The sequence below is a fragment of the Neomonachus schauinslandi genome, chromosome 8 (genome assembly GCF_002201575.2).
Source record: "Neomonachus schauinslandi chromosome 8, ASM220157v2, whole genome shotgun sequence".
NCBI lineage: Eukaryota > Metazoa > Chordata > Mammalia > Carnivora > Phocidae > Neomonachus > Neomonachus schauinslandi.
In genome coordinates, this window is record NC_058410.1 from 34,506,248 (window position 1) to 34,530,346 (window position 24,099).

Sequence of the window (24,099 nt, forward strand, 5' to 3'; positions counted from 1 at the left end):
AACAGATGATCTCCATGGAAAACACCATGGGCACATTTACAGGAGAAAGATTCTGGGTAAAACAATGCAGAGCTTCCTGTTTTCCTGTGGTGGTCTTACTACAGGTAGTTCATTGACATTCATTTCTCTAACTTAAAGGAAGGCTGACCTGAACCCCAAAGAGAGTAGATAATTGCCAAAAAAAAAAACTCCTGAAATTGATCAAATGATTCAATACTCATATACATCCACACAACTGACATAATTATAAACCTAATAGACACGAACTCGTTATAGAAACCAGATGTTGGAACTTGTATATGAAAAAAAGTAACTTAAGGATTTAAGATTCTAAAAACATATTTTGTATTCAAAGCAAACTCTTTGTATTTACCTGTATTTTAAGAATGCGTATTTTCTTGCTCCAAAGTCTAATTTCAAAATTAAGGTCTTAGTTCATGTTTAGGTGTATTATGTGTTTCTGATAATTACAACCTCTTCCGAGTGTTCTCAATAACTTTAAGGGATTTTCTAATTGTTCAACAAAAATCATGCATTGCAAATAAAATATTAAGAACTGTACTTTATATTAGTGTTCTTTTATTACTAAGTTACTATTCACTGTATTAATAAAATAAAATAATAATTTCCTTTAAGAATAAAAATGCATCTCATATTTCCTTCCATGCTTCAACCCTGACTAGCATTTATCATGATAAATACCTTTCGTTGTAACGTAGATTATTACATAATCCCCCCAAAATGTCTTTAATATTTCAACCATTAATTCTTACTTGTAACACAGCATTATTCATTACATATTCTAGAAAAGTAAAAATCTACTTACTGCAAAAGTAGCTCAAGGCTATTCAGATAACCATGTGTCTCCATCCTCATTCCAAGGAACATCATTTTAAATATAGGGATAACTTAATACTTATATAATGTGCCAGAATATGCCCTAGGCAACCCTAATGTATGAAAGGCATGTTTTGCCCTCAAGGATAATCTTCTATCTTCAAACTGACATGAAAACAAAGGAGAATAGTTTTCATAAAGTATCAACAATAAAGTTGCCATCTCTACAATGGTGCTTACTCCATAGAATCTAACTGGAGATTACAGTAGTTGTCCAACTAGAGACTGTTTCCTAGTTGTTTTGTGGTTATTATTTGTAAAACAGAATTTGCTTTCTGATTCATGATTTCTGTCATATATTGAGTTCATGTTTGCCCTGCACAGCAGGGTATAGTCAACCATTATTGCCCTTGTTTGTACTGATCAGGAAGGCAGCAATTTGTTGATAGTCAGTGGTTCTACTTCTTCCACAGGTACTTCTGAAAACATAAAGGGGGGAAAATAAAGGGACAAAACCTTTCCTCCAGATTTAGTCAACTGGAATTCACTGTATAATTTTGGATACTCTATCAAGTTATTTGTTTTTCTGGAAATGTCAAGGGAAGAAAAGGGGTAAATAATTATCCAGCTCCTGTTACATACCAGATGTTTTATATTATTAAATGAAATCATCATGATAATTCTATGAAGTAGCACTTATAAACTTTGTTATATAGCTAAAGTGACAAAGAATATAAGGTGAAAGAATTTCTTTAAGATCTTACAGCTAGTAAATACTAAGTTCTAAAAATTTTACTTAGCATAATACTCTCTAGCTCCACCCATGTCATTGCAAATGGCAAGATTTCATTCTTTTTTAAAAAGATTTTATTTATTTATTTATTTATTTGAGAGAGAGTGTGTGTGTGAGTGAGAGAGAAAGAGAGAAGGAGCAGGGAGAGAGAGAGAGAAGGAGAAGGAGATTTCCCACTGAGCAGTGAGCCCGATGTGGGGTTTGATCCCAGGACTCTGGGTTCATGACCTGAGCCAAAGGCAGAGGCTAAACCAACTGAGCCACCCAGGCACCCCAAGATTTCATTCTTTTTATGGCCGAGTTATATTCCATTGGATCTATATATCACATCTTCTTTATCCATTCATCAATTAATAGACACTTGGGCTGTTCCCATAATGTAGCAATTGGGACTTATGAAATCAATATGAAAAGCTCTGCACAGAGAAAGAAACGATCAATAAAACTAAAAGGTAACCTACGGAATAGTACCGGATATTTGCAAATGACATATCCAAGAAAGGGTTAGTATCCAAAATATATAAAGAACTTATAAAACTCAATACCCCCAAAATGAAGAATACAATTAAAAAATGGGCAGAAGATATGAATAGACATTTTTCCAAAGGAGACATACAGATGGCCAACAGACGTATGAAAAGATACTCAACATCACTGATCATCAGAGAAATACAAATCAAAATTACAATGAGATATCACCTCACACCTGTCAGAATGGCTAAAATCAACACAGGAAAAACAGGTGTTGGCGAGGATATGGAGAAAGGGGAACCCTCTTACACTGTTGGTGGGAATGCAAAATGGTGCAGTCACTGTGGAAAATAGTATGGAGGTTCCTCAAAAAGTTAAAAAAAAAAAACCCACCCTACTATCCAGCAATTGCACTACTAGGTATTTACCCCAAAATTACAAAAATACTAATTCAAAGGGACACATGCACCCCGATGTTTATAGCAGCATTATCTATGATGACTCCATCACATTTGCTATTACACCACACAGCCTTCAGAAATATATTTGGGCCGGGCTGAAGTTATACCCCTCAGCATCCTAGCATCCCCAGGAACACATTCATGTGGAATGGAGTGGATAAACATTATCTCTAGTTTCTTCTTTTTGAGTTTAAAAACAAATAAACAAACAAAAACTTCTAGATATAGGGGAGTGTCTAAGTCTGAAGTTTTGATAGTAGGTTAGATTTATAGCTAACACACTACATATAACTCTGTATGAAATCACTGGGAATTAAAAACTCTGACTTGAATAATTTCTTGGGACCTATTCAGTCTTTTAGATGATAAGCCTTGGAAGGACTTTGTAGGCAGCATGTTACCTATAACCTTGAGATGCACAGGTTTTGTTTCTCAGAAGGAAGTGGAGAATTTTCAAGACACTCATTACAGCTAGAGCAACATATTTAATTTCTAAGTCATTTGATCCCATCTGTCTAAAGAAGAAGTACAAAAGTCAATTGTTTCCCTATATACTAGCAATGAAAATTTGAATTTGAAATTTAAAGCCCAATATCATTTACATTAGCACCAAATAATTCAAAATGCTTAAGGACAAGTGTAGTAAAATATGTACACGATTTATGAGGAAAACCACACAACTCTGATGAAAGAAATAAAAAAAGAACTAAGTAAAAAGATATTCATTCCATGTTCATGCATAGAAATATTCAATATTGTTAAGATGTCAGCTATTCTCAACTTGATGAATTGATTCAATGCAATCCCAAATCAAAATCCCAGCAAGTTATTTTGTGCATATCAACATATTAATATTACAGTTTATATGGAGAATCAAAGACCCAGAATAGGCCAAGACGATATTGAAGGAGAACAAAGATGAAGGGCTGACATTACCAATCTTCAAGACTTTTTATAAAGCTACAGTAATCTAGACAGTATAGTATTGACCAAAGAATAGACAAATAGATCAATGGAAGAGAATAGAGACCTCAGAAATAGATCCACACAAATACAGTCATTTGATTTTTAATAAAGAAGCAAAGGCAGTTAAACGGAGAAAGGAAATCTTTTTAACAAATGGTGCTGGACCAACTGGACATCCACATGCCAAAAAAAAAAAAAGAAAAAAAAAGACAAGAAAAAGAATCTAGATACTTAGATATAGACCTTACAACCTTCACAAAAATTAAATAAAAATAAATGATAGATCTCAAAATAAATCATGTGCAATTCAAAGTGATAAAAATCCTAGAAGACAGTATGGGAAAAATATCAAGATGACTTTAGGTTTGGTGATGACTTTTTAGATATAATACCAAAGGTGTGATCCGTGAAAGTAAATTTGTTTAAATTAGACTTTATTACAATTCAAAATAATGTTCTCTGAAAAAGACACTGTCAAGAGAATGACAGGATGAGCCACAGTTTGGGAGAAAATACTTGCAAAAAATTTAACTGACAGAGAATTTGTAATAGAAATATACAGAGAATCTTAAATCCCTGCAATAAGAATATTAACAATCTAGTTTTAAAAATATGAACAGATACTTCACCCAAGATTGTATACAGATGGCAAATAAGCATATGAAAAGATGTTCAACGTCATACATCATTAGGGAATCACAAATTAAAACAAGGAGATACCACCACACCCCTCTTAGAATGGTCAAAGTCCAAAACACTGACAACACCAAATCCTGGTAAAGATGAGGGGCATTAAGAACTCTCATTCATCGTTGGTGAGAATGCAAAATGGTACTGCCACATTGGAAGGGCACTTTGGCAGTTTCTTCCATAGTTGAACATTCTGTTCCCAAATGACTGAAAGGAGTTGAAAATAAGTCCCCACTAAAATTTATGTCTACATAAAATTCTGCACGCACATGTTTATAACAGCTTTATGCATCATCATCCAAACTTGGAAGCAACCAAGATGTCCTTTAGTAGGTGAATAGATAAATAAACCATGACCCATCCAGAAAATAGAATATTATTCAACACTAAAAATAAATGAGCAATCAAGCCATGAAAAGACTGGAGAAAACTTAGATGCATATTACTAAGTGAAAGAAACCAATCTGAAAAGGCTACATACTACGTGATTCCAACTACATGACATTCTAGAAAAGGCAAAACTATAGAGACAGAAAAGAAGAAAGTGGAGTCTCCTATACGTGTCATTTCTTCTAAAAATTTTTAGATTATGAAAGGAACAAGTCTATTGGAAGATATGTGCTGCCAAAGCAGAGTCATGTCTGCTCAGGGGATGCAGAACAACAGAAAGACAACCAGACCTAGGACACCATAATAAACATTTGAAATGCTTTAAAATGAGGGCACTTCTCTTGCAGAGAGTATTTTGGAATTCAGCAGACTAAACTGTATTAAGTCAAACATTTAAATTAAAAGCCACAGCTGACCAAATATTATTGTATGTGTTTATTTTATCTTGAACGGCAGCTGCTTCCTTAGTGAAAGCAACTTAAACTTGGTTAACAAACTTCTTTAATTTGATGGCATGAACTCTAAACTGATGTTTGAAAACAAGAGTCATGATTTTAACATACCTTGTCTGTAAAGTAAATAGCCTACTCTTTTTCTTCTGCCTTGCACAGAAAAATGGAAAGAGATCTACAGCGGAAGTCAGGGGTCATAAACTTAATGTCAGTCTGATCTCCAGAGAAGCTATATGTCTTTGTCTAAGTGACTTAATCTCTCAGGGTCTCAGTTTCCATATTCCATTCCATGTACTCCCAATGTGCAGAACAGATAAAGGCACTCTGGTTCAAGAGGAAAAGGGGCTCCTTATCTTTTCTCTCATACCTCCTGTCCTAGCACAGAAGGACCACACAGAACACAGTGTGAAAACCACTTCACAGATTATTGCCTAAGTTCTTTCCAGTTCTGAAATTCTTTGTTTCTATGTAAATATTTAAAACATCTTAACTTCCTCCTGATTCACAAAGAACAAGACTTTTACCCAAACAATGCTCCTCAGGCTCATAAAATTTGGGAACTGGAAAAGAATTTGGCAGACTATTTGGGCCCTCTGCCTGGCTCTGAATGGACGTGGCCTTACATGATCCCAGAATTTTTTTTAATAGTTAAGAAAAACCAGATAGGCAATTCTGAAAAAAATCCAACCAAGTACTTTCTCTAAGGTTTCAATTTTTTTTTTTTAATTTGGACGATATCTACCTATATTTCCTCTGGTTCATCTTATGGAAAAAAAAATAATTACCATTCGCACAGAGCATTCGTTTATTCACCCAAAAGGGAATTTTTTTTTATTATTATGTTATATTAGTCACCACACAGTACCTCATTAGTTTTTGATATAGTGTTACATGATTCATTGTTTGCATATAACATGCAGTGCTCCATGTAATACATGCCCTCCTTAATACCTATCACTGGGCTAACCCATCCCTCCACCCCTCTCCCCTCTAAAACCCTCAGTTTGTTTTTCGGAGTCATAGTCTCTCATGGTTCGTCTCCCCTTCTGATTCCCCCCCCCCTTCATTTTTCCCTTCCTTCTCCTAATATCCTCCATGCTATTCCTTATGTTCCACAAATAAGTGAAACCATATGATAATTGACTTTCTCTGCTTGACTTATTTCACTTAGCATAATCTCCTCCAGTCCCATCCATGTTGATGCAAAAGTTGGGTATTCATCCTTTCTGATGGCGAGTAATATTCCATTGTATATATGGACCACATCTTCTTTATCCATTTGGCTGTTGAAGGGCATCTTGGCTCTTTCCATGGTTTGGCTATTGTGGACATTGCTGCTATGAACACTGGGGTGCATGTGGCCCTTATTTTCACTACATCTGTATCTTTGGGGTAAATACCCAGTACTGCAATTCCTTGGTCATAGGGTAGCTCTATTTTTAATTTTTTGAGGCACCTCCACATTGTTTTCCAAAGTGGCTGTACCAACTTGCATTCCCACCAACACTGTAAGAAGGTTCCCCTTTCTCCACAACCTCTCCAACATTTGTTGTTTCTTGCCTTGTCAATTTTTGCCATTCTAACTGGTGTAAGGTGGTATCTCAATGTGGTTTTTATTTGAATTTCCCTGATGGCTAATGATGATGAACATTTTTTCATGTGTCCCAACAGGGAATTTTTAAGCTCCTATGCTGTCCAGAGCAATCTGCTGGGCCCTATAGGTACAAAAGGGAATAGAATCTAGTTGCACCCAGGAAGTTGCGGTTTAGGGAGGAGTATTTCTCATGTTGGGTGGTTGGAGGTCTCAGCGGAAGAGCACAGGAAAGGCCTGACTCAGCCAGTGCTAGGAGAAGGGGTAGTCAGAGAAGTTTCTTACAGAAGTCAATGCCTGGGCTGCATTTTGAAGGATGAATAGAAGTTAGTCACTCAGAAAAACAGTAGAAGGGAATTTCAGACAAAAATAAAAAATAAAAACTGTGAAATAGGAAAGTACGAGAGAGTATGGGATACGTATGGGTATTTTATTAGCTGGACGCCAGGTTTCCTCCTGAGCTACAAGCCCAGACTGGTCTCAGAGCTTTCACTGTATCCTTACGAGAGCAGGATTTTTAAACAGGGGACTGGGGCAATCAAATTGGGGTTTCATAAAGATCTTCCTCAATCAGACATGTGAGTAAAGTATTACACTAGGGAAGCTGGAGGTAGAATGAAATTTCTATGGCTTTTTCTTTAATCTAGGTAAGAAATGATGTGGGCTGAGCACCGATCGTTCAGTGTCTTGAATCATTTTAGTTGCTTTGCTCTGACACATCTCACATTTTCTATGTCTGGGCTTATGTATCACCAGTGCATCTGGATATGGACAATAGCTCAGCTGAGAAACATTTGTTTCTTTTCAATTAATGTCACGTAGTCCTTTATTATACCTTGTAGAGTTACTACGTCATTGTTAGTAGTCAGCTGATTGCATGATTCTATTTGGTGTTAGAATCATAAACTTTTAAATCTGCAGGAGACCTTCTACTTCATCTGGTCTCTTTTCATACCATGGTTCTCCACATCCTAGGTTTCTTTGGGGGAGACTGTAGATGAGGTCACAGGGCTGTAGATAATGGAGACAGAGTTCGGAGCCCTGTGACTCCCGGAACCAGAACTGGTCCTGTCAGTCGCACCATGGCCATTGGCACAATTTCTCTATCCTCCTGCAGCCAGCACTGGCCTGTCACCCACCTGAACCACTTTTCTTGTTCTTGCGTGTTCTGATTTAGATTTTGTTTGAAAAACAGTTTCTGCTGCTAAGGTACTATAACCCTCCCTCCCCCAACTTCACCAATGAAGACTGGGGGCCCCGTGAAGGTAAGGGTCTTGCCTGTATTTATACTTGCCTAATGGGCTAGCAGAGCTCTTATGGCAAAGCTGTTTACCCATATTCAGGGAGAGCTGGAACCTCGTCTAGAATCTGAAAATATCCCCAACCCCCACGTTATATTCTGGGCCTGCCCAGTGTCCTCATTCCAAATATTAATGGCAGTGCAGCTTAGGCTTCCTATTAAAGAAGAAAACAGTTCTTTCTAAGATTCACTTTTTCCTATGTGAATATGTATAGTTGTGTGTATTGTAGGTGTGTTTCTGTTTGTAGTGAGATTGGTAAATAGATTCAGATTGACATATTTTGTGGTGGCTAAGAAGGGGTTATTTTAGGGTTTCCTTGTACAGACTAAACTACTGAGCAAGAAAGTCAACCTCTGAATTCAGACTAAGGCATGTCGCACGATTCTTTTTTGTTGTCGTTTTTAAGTGTTGGGAATGTTAAGTCTCAGGAATCATCTAGAGATGTTTAACGGATCATCAGTAACTTCTCAAAGGAATCATAAAAGAGTGGCCCTCAAAATTTTCGGGTCAAGGGCCACTCAGGGAGGATATTAAAGTGTAGATTCCCACACATTTCCCCAGATCTTCTGACTGAGTGAATCCAGAATGGGGGGTGGGGTCAATAATCCGCTTTCGATAAAGACCCCAGGTGACGCTGAAGCGGAGGGGCCTCAACACCACACTTGAGAGACTGTCGTAGCCATAACTAGATTTTAGAAGAGGTTAGTTTAATGGTGATTCTGAACCTGTTAACCTGCCATATCTGCTTTAAGTCAAAAGACTGCACTACGTTGAGTCAGGCAAATGAAATCAAAGCCCTTCCTGCTAAGTCTCACAGGATCGACCTGGCTCAGGTTCCTTCACAGCGCAGCCTGCACCTTCCTTGGCCTAGACATCTTTCACCAAGCACAAAGTTCACATGTTTGGCACAACAGAAAATGGTTTCCTGTTTCAAAACCTTATTCCACCCATCATCCTCCAAATACCTGCTAGAGAGTGACATACAGTAAATTGCTCTAAAGTTTCCTGTGTAAAGTTTCGAAAGAGTTTGTGATCAAGAACAGAATCATGGTTGGATATTAACATGATCAAATTGTATCTCTCTACTTGTTTTGAAAGTAAAAGCAAAATAAAGCATTTTGACTTTTATATAAAACCATCACATCTTCATCTAAAATTATTTGATATAAGAAGAACAATGCCCTACTTATTTCTTTTCCTGTGATGATGAGTAAAAATAAGCTTAAACCAGCAAATGGCCTTGGGGACCTTCAATGGCCTATAAAGCTTTTTGCTTGTGGCTATTTCCAGTGTTATTTCATCATAAAGGACTTACTTCCAGAACACCGAGTCTGATGATCACTTCATACCCAGCCCCAGACGAAAACTGGAGAAAAGGCATTTACTCAAAGGCCAGACCACCTCTTGATAAATTTGGACTAAAAGAGAGAGATCCCAATAGACAGTTACTTTCTAAATTAAAATACACTAAAAATTAAATATATATGAACAGATTCTTTCTACCCTTTTCCCTTTCCTGCTCTCTTTCTTTCCTTTTTCCTTTCATATCTTTCTTCCTTCCTTCCTCCCTTCCCCTCCCCACCCCTCCTCTCTCCTTCCTTCCTTCCTTCCTTCCTATGTGTGTATAGTCTTTCTAAAATGTCAACAGAAGAATGTCTGACTTCAAATTAGGCCCAGCTGGAGTTAAGAATAATCGCTAATACCAAGTGCTTATTATTTATCATAAGGCACTGTCTTGAATAACTCTGTGAAGTGGGTATTACTATCTCCACTTTATACATGAGAAAAAATGGCACAGAAAAAACTAATCAATTATGTTATGATCACACAGCTACTGTCTGTGAGAACTAAAGTTAACACAATTCCCTATTCTTGTGTTAGTGCTGGGAACAAGCATAATTCCTAACCCCTATTTTAAACCATTCTCCAAGCAAGCTCCAGGAAAACCTGGTTCATGGGCTGTGATCCATCCAAGCTGGCTCACTCATAGACTAATTGCATGCCCTTCAACACTTGCTTCAGGACCCTTGTCTCACTCTCACTCACTTGTGACAAATCCAAGGTTATGGTATCATAAACTCTGCCCAATTGCCTTCAATGAAAAAATCACCCAACCTTTCCCCTAAAATCAGTGACTATCCCTCCCCCAGATGTTTACCCTCTAAGACACTACTAACACTGTCAAGGTGGTTGGTGTTCCTCTTACTGCAGTACCTTCATAAACTTAGTTTTGCTTGGCCAACAGATTTTTTTCCAGAATATATTTGGCAAGTTGGCAGCTGATATCTAATACTTATGAGGAATTAGAACATTATATTTTGTTATAGAGCAATTAATAACACTTTCTCCTCTAATTCCTTTTAAACCAAATTATCACTACAGCAGAAAAAGAAAATTGACATCAAGCTGCAGTAACTACTTGAAGAAATTTTGGCATTTCTTTAAAATAAAAAAACAAAAATTAAAGTATTTACACTTGCTTGATTCTTAAACCAACAATCTTTACAAAAGTTGTCTACAAATAAAAGAGTCTGAGTGATTGCCCCAGCCCACATGAAATAAATATAAGCTGTGGAATTCAATAAGATTAAATTAATGAATTAAAGATACACGCTCCTAAATTAAAGACATATATGCTTGTGTGTATATTACAAGCTTAATCAATGAAAGAAAATATTTTTATTCTGAAATTTATTCCATCAGGAGACCAACAAGAATGAGGAATTCAAACATTGAAAACAGCAAACAAAAACCGGGGGGGGGGGGGGGGGGAGGAAGCAAAACCTAGTTATCTCAGAATGATGATGTAGCCAGGAAGTAGTTCTTCTTCTTATAAAGGAAACATCATATGGTAAATATTTCAGGTGTGAACACTCAACATACAGGAGGTCCCATTTCATTGGAAATAGCTGTAAATATATTCATTTGAGTAAAACAATCATCTGTGTCTAGTCATGCATGCTCTCTGCTCCTGTGGCTGTCACTGCTCTTGATCTGAAGTTGAAAGGTAATGGCCTCATGATTCAAGGAAACTGCTGAAGTGTGTACTCAGGCTTCAGTTGGAGAGATGGGTTCATTTATCATCATAATAAGCTATTACCATCGAGAGGTCACAACTCATTGAAGAGACAGTCAGTCTAATTTGCTCAATTCCGTTAGCTTTTGATGTGCCTCAAGGAGATAAGCACACTTTTGCAGGTAATTTTCAATCACCCAACAAACTACTTGTTTAATAATTCATCACATTTCAGATTGGGGTCTTATCACATAGCTCCCTTTTCCATGTGGCAAATGTCGGATTTCAACTACTTGGAATCACAGACTCGGGTAACAGAAGTGCTTCCGAAAAATTAAAGGCAGCACCTGCTTGACTCAACTCTTACCGCTGGAAGTGATGAGAAAACCTCAGGAATAAAAATGTGAAATTTATGCTTCTCCTGTAGGCACTGCTGACAATAAAAGGATTACCTGAAAGTATCTGGAAAGATAAGAGTGCTATTCCAACCCTTGTGATTAATTAAGCATGCCAACCAATTTTTAGCTCATAGGATTGGGGCACTTAATACTTATTTAAAGGATCACATTAAAGCAGTAATTTTTACAACAAAGTCTAGAATAGAGAAGCAATAGTTTATAATAGGTTAAATTAAAAATAAAGGCTGTTCTAGTTAAAATATTTTATTTCACATCTTTGATAATATTCTGTTCACAGAGGGCATAAACAGTCTCTAGGGACAAACTCCCCTCAAGTAAAATGCTAGCTGTGACTCTAAAGAGCTGAGTAACCTTATAATTATAAATATATATTCTTGTTCTCCACAATTTCATACAAAGGATGGTCATATGTATACTATTCCGCTTCCAGGTTTAATTACTTAGCCATATATTTCGGATCATTCCATATTAGCATACAAAAAATTTCTTTCCTTATTTAAAGTTTTATAGTGTTTGGTTACGTGTATATACCCAAACTCATTTAATTTGTCTGTCAATGACAGACATTTTTAGGGGCATCACAAACATTATGAATGAATGACTTTGCATTTCTCATGTTTATATATACCTGTAGGATAAATTTCCAGGAGAGAAATATATAAACACATGTGTATTTGTAACTTTGGTGAAGATTTCTAAATTGGTTTTCTTGGATTGCATCAATGTATATCCTCACTACGAATATATAAGGATATTTGCCTTTTTTTTTTAAAGAGATTTATTTATTTGAGAGAGAGAGAGAGCATGAGCAGGAGGGTCAGAGGGAGGGGGAGAGAATCTCAAGCAGAATCTGAGCTGAGGGCAAAGCCTGATCTGGGGCTCAATCCCAGGACCCTGAGATCATGACCTGAGCTGAAACCAAGAGTCAGACACTTAACCGACTGAGCCACCCAGGCACCCCAAGATTTTTGTCTTTTTAAAGTCTCAGTAATTCTGTGCTATCCATTTTTTTCTCTATCCTAAGATAGATGACAAATGATTTCCCAGTATAGTTGAGTCAGGTTGAACATTGTTTTATATTTTTCCCAGTTTCATTGAGAAATAATTGGCATACATCATTGTATAAGTTTAAAGCATACAGCATATATTTCCTTTTCTATAAACTGTTCATATCTGTTGCCCATTTTTCTGTCGGACTATTGGCCTTTCTCATCAATTTCAATAACCTCTTTAGATATTAGATTAGCCTTCTGTCAGCTGTAAATTATAATAAGGAAATGTGGGATTTTAAAAAATAATTGCTATCTTATCATTTGTATTCATTTGCTACGGCTGCCATATGAAAGTACGGCAAACGGAGTGTCTTAAACAACAGAAATTCATTATCTCACAGTTCTGGAGGCTGTAAGTCCTAAATCAAGGTGTTGGCCAGGTTGGTTCCTTTTGAGGCTGTGGGAGAAGGCTGTGTTTAAGTTTCCCTCTCTGGTTTGTTGCTGGCTGTCTTTATGCTCCCAAAGGCATTCTCCCTATATGAGGGTCTGTCTCTAAATTTTCCCTTTTTATAAGGACACCAGTCTTACTGAATTGGGATCTATCTTAACGACCACCTTAATGACATTATAGCTGCAGGGTGTTGATTGTGTTTATTATGCTTATAAAATTTACTTCTCTAATGAGTTACTGATGGGCAGAAATTGCAAATTCCTTTACATACTTGGCCTTCGGTGAAGCAGGAATAGTGAGCTATTTATCAGGTCATTTGCTTGGAAAGACATGAGGCGATGATTGTTAGCTTTATTTTGGTACCTTTGAGATAAAGTACAAAATATTCTGCAGGCTTCTCAAACAGCTAGCTAACCGATCTAATTTTTTCACACCTGCAAAGCCACCCCTTAAGTCATATAATCTACTTATTTGCTAAAATTAACTCTCTGTGATTGTTCATTTTTATCTTTAATGATATCTTGTCCCTTACCACCACCAGATGTTCTGTCAGACAGCAGTAAACAGGGGACAGAGTGTTCTTCAACAAATGTCTTTAATTGATATAGACTACCTCCGATATAAATTCCTACAGTGCAAATTATAGAAATCCATGAAGAAATTGGCATTTATTGAACAGCTTCTGTGTGCTAAGGGCATTTTAGAGGGCTTTGCACAATTCTGAGACTGGAACTCTCATTCTGTAAATAATGAAAGACTCAACTAAGTTATGGGATGTGTCCAAGATCATAAGACTAATAAGGTAGATATCTGGAATTTGAATCAGATCTGTGAAAGGCATAAGGACCAAAATACTAAAAATAACTGACTGTGACTTTTCCTTACTTAATCCCTTTCAATCAAGTCTCATGAAAAGGAAGAAGGAAAATAATGTAGGAGTTTACTAGTCAGCAGGATTGGTCTCTCCCAAGGGCTGCGAAGGAAGACTGTCCCAAGTTTCTGTCCTTGGCTTATAGATGGCTATCTTTTCTTTGTGTCTTTATGGTATCTTCCTCTTGCACATATCTGTCTCCCATCCTTCCCTACAAACTTGCTCTTTCCACCATCAACAAGCAACAATAAACAAAAAACCCAGTATATAAAGAATACTCTGGCTAGGAAAGGTTCCAAATGGCCTAACACTGCCCTACAAAGAATATTGGGAGTTTGTCCCAGAAGAGCTTGGGCTAATGTATCAGAACCAGCAATTTGTCAGTTCCTTTTCCTCAGCTTTTCCACTGAGCTGCAGGTAGAACAGGCATCAAGTGTCATTAACAAAGATCGAGAAAAAAAAATGTAGTTTTACATTAAGATTTGATTGAAACTCTTTCAAACTGGCGTTGATTTTGCTTTCTTTGGTTTTGAGACGAGGAATGGAGGTTGAAGAAGGAAGAACTTTTACATTCATAGTCTTTCTTTTCATAATTTCAAAGAAAATTGTCTACAAAGAGTGCTTCAAATTCTATTTTAAATCTGTGTGTCTTGTTATTATTCAGTAACCACTATGTTAAGCCCTAGGGCTAAAGAGATGACTAGCCTGAGGTCCTGTGTTAGGCAGCAATCAGTGGAGAAAACATTATTTTATACTGTTCTAGATACTCTTAATTTTGTTTTGTAGGGACCAAGTTCTATCTGGCATCATATTTCTTTCACCAGAAGAACTTTCTACACGTCTCCTACTGTAGATTTGTTGGTGAAAAAGCAGTTCAGCCTTTATTTCTCTGAAAAACTCTTTGCCTTTCTTTTTCAAGAATATTATGGCCTGCTAAAGAATTCTGGACTGGTATTTTTTTTTTTTTGTATGTTGTTGTTTCTTTTCCTTCCTATACTTTAAAATACCCGTGTACTATATTCTAGTTCACATCATGGCTGACAAGAATCTTCTATCTTTCTTGTCTTTGTTCTTCTGTACATGTTGTACCTTATTTTCCTTTGGCTGCTTTTAAGATTTTCTCTTTGTCTCCCTTTATTTTTTTTTTTAATAGTTCAATTCGGATATGCCTTGGCATGATGTTTTCATCAACTTTCGGTCTGTTTTCATTGACTGATTTTCCTCCTGATATGGTTCATCTGCCCCGGCTTGTTCACATGCCTGGTAATTTTTGATTTGATGCCAGACATGCTGAATTTTACATTGTTGGGTGTTGGATTTTGTTGTAATTAAGTAGTATTGGACTTTGTTCTGGCATGCAGTTAATTTACTTGGAACAAGTTGATTTCTTTTTGCTTTCAAGATTTGTTAGGGTGAATTTAGAGCAGCCTGCAATCTTGGGCTAATTTAACCCTTCTACTAAGACAATACTCTCTGAATACTTTACCTGACGTCTTCCCCACTATGAAGATGGTTCATTTTAGGTGGTGGGAAAATGAACTATTACCAGCTCTGTGTTACCTCCAGGAATTGTTTCTCTTGCTACTTTTTGGTATTTCTTTTACCAGCCTTAGGTGGTGTTCTCCCATCCAACTCAATACTGAGCCAGGCTGGAGGTCTTATACCTTTACAGATCTCTCCCTCTGTGTCTCTCTGTGTATCTGTCTCTCTCTCTCCCTCTCTCTCCCCATATCCCTTTTCTCCAATATCCTGTCCCACAGTTCTAGCCTCCTTGACCTCTAGTCTCCATCTTTCAGACCCTGATGTTTGGGTTTTCCCTCTAAGCACTTAGAACTGTACCCAGGCAATAATCTGGGATAATTGTAAGCTTTACTTCATTTATTTCTCTTTTCTCATAGATCACAGACCCTATATTATTTGTTGTCTAGTTTCTAAAAATTGTTGTTTCACATTTTTTCTCAAGTTTTCTTGTTTAAGGCAGGTGGGTAAATTGAGATTCTATTATTCAATTATTGTCAGAAGCAAAAATTCCAATGTATTATTTTTGATAAGCTTTTTTAGAATGATTTTTGAAATTATAGTTCTTGCTTCAACCAGAAGTTATTTTTATGTATAATGTGAGGTAGGGATGCAAAGATTTTTTTCTTCTCTCTGTCTTTAGATAACTGATGTATGAGTAGCATTTATTATATGCTCTATCCTACCATTATTATCTACAAAGTCTGTTTTGTCAAAAATCAAGTATCCATGGAATAGTTCTGGGCTGTTTTCTCAGTTCCATTTTTTTTTTTTTAAGATTTATTTATTTACTTGGGGGGGAGCACACCCAGGGGGGAGGGGCTTAGAGAGAGGGAGAGAGGGACTCCTCAGGCAGACTCCCTGTTCGGCAGGATCCAACACAGGGCTTGATCTAACAACCCTGAGATCATGACCTGATGCTCAGCCAACTGAGTCACCCAGGTTCCACTCTCAGTTTCATTTCATCTATTTTGTATTTTTATCTTTTTTCACACCAATATCCTTGTGTCTTTTTTTTTTTTAAAGATTTTATTTATTTATTTGACAGAGAGAGACACAGCGAGAGAGGGAACACAAGCAGGGGGAGTAGGAGAGGGAGAAGCAGGCTTCCCTGTGGATCAGGGAGCCCAATGCGGGGCTTGATCCCAGGACTCTGGGATCATGACCTAAGCAGAAGGCAGACGCTTAACGACTGAGCCACCCAGGTGCCCCATCCTTGTGTCTTAATTATTATATCTTTTTAAAATAAGTCCTAAGTCTTCATAGCAGATAAGTTTTGATTAAAAACCTATCTCCAGTTTTTGTTTTAGAATTTCCTTGAATTATTCTTAGTCCTTTGCTTTTCCATATAAATTTAATCATTGGTACTTTTACTATTTATTGCTATTATAAAGGACCAATTGTAGAAGTATTTTTAAACTGATTTTTGTTGATGTAAAGAAATACGATTGACTTTCATAAATTAATTTTGTATACAGTTCCCCTTTTGATTCACTAACTAATATTTTATCTTTTGAGTTCACAAAACAGATAATCCTATCATCTACAAATGGTGGTTTTATTCCATCCCTTCCAATCTCCATATCTTTTATTTCCTATCTTACTGCACCGTCTAGATCTTCTAGTACAATGTTGAATAAAAGTGATCATAGTAAAAATTGTTTCATGTTTGTGATCTTTCAAGGGGCACCTGGGTGGCTCAGTTAAGTGTCTGCCTTCTGCTCAGGTCATGATCCCAGGGTCCTGGGATCGAGCCCCGCATCTGGCTCCCTGCTCCGCGGGAAGCCTGCTTCTCCCTCTTCCACTCCCCCTGCTTGTGTTCCCTCTCTCGCTGTGTCTCTCTCTGTCAAATAAATAAATAAAATCTTAAAAAAAAAAGTCTTTCAAAATTTTATATTAAATATTTGCTATTCCTTTTTGTGTACTCTTCATCAGTTAAAGAAGTGCCTTTCCAACTATAGTTTGCAAATTTTTTTAAAACATCACAAATCATTATTTAATTTTGCCTATTTATGTTTCTGCATCAACTGAGATCAATCATTTCATTTTTCTCTCTCTTTTAGTCAGTCAATATGGCCAATTACTTAAACTGATTTTTCTGATATTAAACCAACCTGAACTCTTATGACAAAAGCAATTTGGCCAATTTTGTTTTGCCATTTTTATACATTACAAATTCAGACTGGTTATGCTTTGTTTAGGATCTATTTCATGAGTGACTTTGGATAGGGATTTCCTTTTCATATCTCTCTTGAAGGTTTGATATCAAGCATATTGAGTGACATAAAATTACTCAAGGAGTAATCCCCATGATTCTGTTCTCTAGAAAATTTGTATAAGATTGATTCCTTTTTTAAATTTGAATAGTCATTGAAATCACCTGTAAACAAAATAGACCTAGTGGTCTCTTACTGGGAAGATTTCCTTGACTATTGATTGAATTGTTCTAATGTTCATATGACTTTCAGGTTTTTTCCCCTTGAATCAGGGCTATTAATTTTTATTTTCCTAGACATTTACTTATTTTTATAAGTAAATTTATTGTGTGTAAAGGTTTCATGATTTTCCTTATTTTTTTCTGAAGTAATTTTAGTTGTGTCCATATTTACATTTTAAAGTCTTATGTATATCTTTACCCACTTTTTTTTTCTATTAATCTTGCTAGAGCTTTGTAATTCTTTTAAAAACAAGTTTTTGGATTTGTGGCCTCTCTATTGATATCTGTTTTCTATTTCATTAATTTGCATTTATATAAACTCATATCTTTATTGTTTCCTTTCTTATGCTTCCCTTTGGATAAGCTGCTCAAGCATTTCTATTCCAAAGCCAAATGCCTTACAAGTACTAATAAACATAACGGAATGAAAAAATAACTAGTAGAAAAGGGCTAGACACATCTGGATTCCAATCTTGACTGCCTTACTAGTTGGGATATCGTGGCTTATCAGCTGCTAACCTTGGTCATGTATCTTAAGATATATGAAAACATAAATTCACAAGTTGAATATTTTAGGTGACATGTTTTGTGCAGAACCTGTATAACCATTACCTCCCTTGACCTGACCAGTAAACGCCTACCAATGTAGCCCTAGATTACTTTTGTTGGCAACCATATCCCAAAGTTAACTGAGATTGATATTACTGTTTAGTAAACTCCTTAATTTTTCCCACCAAATTGCTGTTAAACTGAATGCTCCCCTATCTGGTACATATTCAGTTGCTCAATTGTAAAAACTGATCTTTGTCCCCATTGCACTCCATTAGGAGGTGCTGCAAACAAAATGAGTCATATGAATATTAAAACACTCTTTTATGTAATAATTTACAATGTTAGAATTAGTACTTTATATATTTAATCAGGAAAAATATCAAGATACTGTTATGATAAGGTTAGGTAAGTTTGAGAGATATGTATGTTTGACCTTGAATCCTTGTAGGTGGGATAATTTTGCATAGTAGACTTTACCGTAGCTATGGGCAACAAGTGAGTTCTTGGCTTTTTTTTTTTTTTTTTGAAATAAATATATTTCTTCATGTACCCCTAACAATTCATTCAGTTAGTTCTAGGTAGCAAATCTTCTTGATCCTACTCCATTACCAAATCATTCTTAACGAGATCTGATTTATTAAATAAAAATTCAATCACAGTTGATTTGTCCTATTTACATTTTTGACCATGCCATTCTCCACATACACAATACCTTCTTAATTAATCCACTTAATCCAAGACTTGAATTGGAGGAAGGTAAGGATGAGGGATCGGGTTTGACCTTTACTTTTGAATAATTACAAGTCACAAAAACACATTCTGCTGTCGAGAGGGGATCATGCTTATCAGTTTTTAATTTTTTTCATCATGTTTGAAATCATTTCTCAACCCTGACATAAATCCTAAGTCAAGAGTCATTTCTGAACAAACTAATCAAACCTACTTCCGTTGTTGTTGTTAAGCATGGAGCATTAATCACAAAGTATTTGTTGAGCTCCTTTTATGTGCCAAGAACGAGCCTGTCCTGTGAATCTCAAACATCAATCTCCTTCAAACCCACAGCTTCAACTTGAGATCTGAGAGACAGAACTGAAAGTCAAGCAAGCACAACAGAGAAGAACCAGAGATTACTTTTGGAAGCCAGATGATATTTTGTCAGCAGACTCATAATGTGCATCTTAAGCTAGGCGGCTATAGGTACTCTTGGCAATGACATGAAACTATTTAAAAGCTCCCTAAGTTGGAAACAGAAAAAAACAATGTAATGTTGTAGAAAATAAGCATTGTTAGCTAAAGAACAAATCACATAAGATTAATTTAGTAATGTTCAGAGACAGGATTGTAAAACTTAATGGTAATGCGGGAACAGTAGACAAGCCACGCCAGATTCTCAGGGAACTTTACTGATGTGGAGAGAATTGGTTTTGGAAGCTGCACTATTTCAGACCACTAGGGTAACCTTAAGTAAATTACTATTTCCATGTTCCAATAGGACTTAGTTTACTAAAGCAGTGAATTATTCCAACTCTGAAATACCCAAACTGTTTCTGAATAGCTGTAGCCTATAGCAAATCAGCAGGACATTGTCCTCTAGTTCTTTCCATTCCTGCCTAGCCCTAAGCTTAAACCAATGCCCTACAACCAGGCGTTAACACTTGCCAAGCATTCTGAAAAACGCAATGCTGCCTAGTACAACCCTGTGGGTGCCTGACTTACTCCTCTTTGACTCTCTTGAGTGAGGGGTGGGAGGAAGTAACACTGGATAGTGCCAACTGTGCTAAATAATCACCCACAGGTGAGGGAATAAAATTTTTTTTCCAGATTGTCATTGAGGAATTAATTCATAATGGAGATTGTGGAAATATTTAGATGGGCAGTATATAAAACTGTTTCTTAGGATAAGAAATACTCCCTTGCTAAATTGGCGAGTGTGCTTGAGTTTTCTCACGATCGGGTGGACCTCTATGTCAGCAAAGTGTATCCCATGTGAGAGCAGTTTCATTATTTGGAGTCAGGTTCCTAAAAAAAGGAAGAATGCCATGTGGCATCTTCATTATAATAGAATATGCACAGCACATCTCCCTTCTGTTATAAGGAGCCTTATAACCAAGTCATTTGGAAAATGTTTGAAAATTGGTTATACAAATATTTAGCAAAGCTAATAGAACCCCATAAATATTTTTTTTGACTTAGGTATTAACACTAAAAAAGTGGAGGAGGGATGATATACCCACAGCCTCCTGGTCATGGATGTAAATGAAATTCAGTATCAAAGCAGATGCACTAGTTTCTTGATATACTACTTCTGTCAGATTCTGGCAATGGCTCTGATTTGAACAGCAATTACTGGTAAAGAATTTAGCCTCAACTATTTAGAAAAAGTGGCTTTATTGAATTTACAAACAGGGCCCTACAATTTTCCATTTCCTTAGCAAGATATTAAATCAACCAAGCTAAGCATGTCATCATGACTATAATTTACGTGATGTGACATGGCAGTTAAGATGTACTGTGGTAATTTGTGAGAGCTTGCAGTACTATTGTAGTATCAAAAATTTATATGGTTCAGTTATTAAAGCAAATTGTTTCATTCATACTGAGATATCTGACAGTAAACCACCAAGGGCTTCCACATTACATTAAAAAATGTCTTCCATATTCAAACAATTTGCACACCCTGTTACCATTATTTTGTTCACTGAGTGGAAATTGAAGCACAGGGAAGCAGAGCTTTTTGATGTGAAAATGATCTGTGGGGGGATATGAAGTGCTTCATTGTGGGTGGTTATTAAGAAAAAGCTCAGCCAGGATAAAGGAAGTTATCTTTGGGCACCAACAACTATGAACAGGATGTCCAAATTCTTTGCTCTGGTGCTATTTAATATCCCATTTGCTTGCTTTCCTTATGTCAGTTTGATTTTCAGCCAACAGAAAGAAAAAGCATATGACCAAAGAAAAAATATGGAAAATGCCATAAAGAATATTCTACTATAAGCTATTCTTAAATAAATTTCACCATTGTAAGAAAAATAAGACCTTTGAAATGCATCCAATTTTGACCCAAGGCTCCTCTCTGAACTCCTCAGAGCAGGGGCAAAAAATTTGACAGTTTATATATTTATTTATTTTTTCCACAATTTTAAGCTGTAAACAGTCAAGTCTTATGTGCTATTTTAGTGTTGTTGGGAATACAGGAGCTTCCAAAATAGAACAGTATAGAATGACTTCTTGCTATAAAAGGCCTTGCAAATACAAGTTTAATTGGATTTTTATTACAGCTGTAGAATTTTATGCCATACACACTGTCTCTTTTAAAGTACATATTCGTTGAAAAACGGGTTTTATTCATTAACACATTTTTCATAATAGCATTTAGAAGTCTGCTAAAAATAAGAAACTGGCCACTAGTTAAATTTTTTTTTTCTTAATCAGCTAAAACCACCAGTTCCCATTCACTGAATAAGATGTGAACTACTTTTTTCTTTCTTAATACTCATACGCCATGCAAGAGAGCCACTTACAATAAATATATTTTGTTTGTTTAATCAATGAAGATTTCTTCAAAAGCAACACTATATTCTTAGAGATGAAAACTCAGAGGCTTACATAGCATCAATTTGCTAAGGGAGTTTTCTGTCACCGTTACAGTTTCTGGTGTGATTAGGTGATTTAACTATCAGCTGATAAGATACTAACTTTTGCAGGACAAGCAGAACATTTAGAATTACTATGCCAAATTTGGTTTCCAACAAATTCTTCGGCAAAGTAAAATAATAAAATAAAATAAAATAATAAAAGCCATGGTCCCTATCTAGAGTTCATCCACAAAAGAAAAAAATAAATAAAAAACAAAAAACACCTGCATGTCTGAAGCTGCTACATTTGTTTATCTGTGTATGTTTTTATATATGTATGAGTGGGCTTTAAAACAAACGTGTTTTCAATCTGGCATTTCTTTTAGGGTAGTTTTCTTTTTGAGCTCCAGGAAATATGTTGTTTGCATAAGCTTCATGGCAAGCATTAAGTCAGTTATATAATAAATTTCATTTCCAATTAACATTCATACAAGGTAGAAAAATTAGCTGTCTTGAATATCAGCTTTGAAATAAAATAGAAGCAGATGCAGAAAATTTCAGTAAGTATCCTACCACAGACAACTCTAGAAAAACAGCGATTTCAAGTAAACACAACACAGTTTCTTCCAATATTTATCATTTGTTTCACAAAAATGTCTTCAAGGTTTTGCAAAACTATGCTAGAGTCTTCATCAGTGTATTCATTCATTCAAAAAGTTAGCATAAAAATGACTTAGAAACTACTCCCCCCCCCCAAAAAAAAAGTTAGCATAGAACACCAACTATGTAAAGTTGTATATTAGGGATGCTATAGACCATTAACTTTTGGTATACGTACTTACCCAGGGGGCCTTGAAGAAACATCCAACTTAAACTGATTTAGTTGCTTCTGGCCGCCCAACGCATCATGAATTTGTTCTGACCTTTCTTTAAAAACGTACTTAATAAAACCCATTCTTTGTATTGACCCGCTAAAGCGAAGTAGCAAGAAGCCAGCACTGTGTGGACTTACTTTGCTTCCCAGATAGGGAGCTGGTGCACTCCAGTAGTAGCCCTCTGGCAAGGCATGGTGGGATTCCTCACTGCTGATGCTGATCTGCTGGGGTGGGTCTAAGTCATCCTGCTGGGGAGCCACTTGAACATGGCCAGAGATGTCCGTCAGGTACCAGCCTCGCATGTCTTGTATCTTCAAGAAAACACACCATCATCTTACTTATGAAAAACAAAACCAAAAACCACCTCCAACTCTTTCTTTCCTATTCTGTATAGTGTCCACTTTTTGGAAATTAAAAAAATATATATTAAAGTTTAGAAAAACAGGAGAGCTGTGGAAAATGTGAAACTTATCATATGTACTCATTATAGATTCTCATTGTGTTCTTGTTGATTCTAGGAGTTTGGATAGTAATATGTAATAATCTGTTTTTATTGATCCAGTACTTTTTAAGAAGTTATAACTCCAAATACTTCTTTCTTAAAAATAGAAATGTGTTCAAAGTTACACAATGATTATAATGTTGATAAATTATCAGATAGTTGGGCTCTAAATTGCATGTATTTCATTCCACTAATAATTTCTTGTTGCTTAGGGGAAAAATAATTTCAAAAGGTTTTATATATATATTTGTAAAACACAGGAAAAGAAATAAAATATGCAAGCGCCTGAAAGGTAGCTTTTAATTCAGCATTTCTACCCATTCCACTTAATTAAATTTCAGTTTTGAGGCTTAAGGACATTTGAATCCACCATCCTGTTGCTATGGCCACAGCTCACAATGCTATACCTAGTCCATCCCATGGGGTTCGAAGTGTTGTAGGAATTCATAGCCTAGATCCTTGGCCCAGAAAAGGAAGGATCCTTAAAGGAAAAATTAGGAAACACATGATGATTTGCTTTTTTATCTTTAGACTCCAGCCGGGAGAGGGCATACAGCTACAATTCTAATTTAGACTGCCCTACCTAGTTGGGACAAAACACAAGATACTGAGGTTTGTGGCTACCAGGGGCCCACTTAGATGTGTGTGAGTGGCTTGGTGTTGTAGGTGATGGGGAGCAGAATAGTGATGGTGATAATCTGTGGATGACATATTTTTAAATTTTTTTTTCATGTAGAGGTCATTTGATTCTCCATCTCCCAAAGCTGTAGAATTGCTGGGACTAGACCTTAAGATATATGTTACTCCTCTCTCTTCTTTCTAACATCATCCCTCAGGGATGCTAAGACAGCGCAGTGAGATTCAGAGGAAGTTCATTCCAGAAGTCTTACCAAAATGCAAATATCAGTTGGACCTAATTGCTGAAAACCAAGACTAAAT

At 36.3% G+C, this 24,099-nt stretch overlaps 1 protein-coding gene across 1 annotated transcript in view; it reads right to left on the minus strand.

The window, feature by feature from the left end:
• The window catches only part of LAMA2 (laminin subunit alpha 2), a 472,574-nt gene that overhangs the window by 301,088 nt on the left and 147,387 nt on the right, over positions 1-24,099 (minus strand). Inside the window, exon 12 of the mRNA XM_044917544.1 lies at positions 22,796-22,969. Coding sequence (XP_044773479.1) covers positions 22,796-22,969 — 174 coding nt within the window. The remainder of the gene's footprint in view (positions 1-22,795; positions 22,970-24,099) is intronic.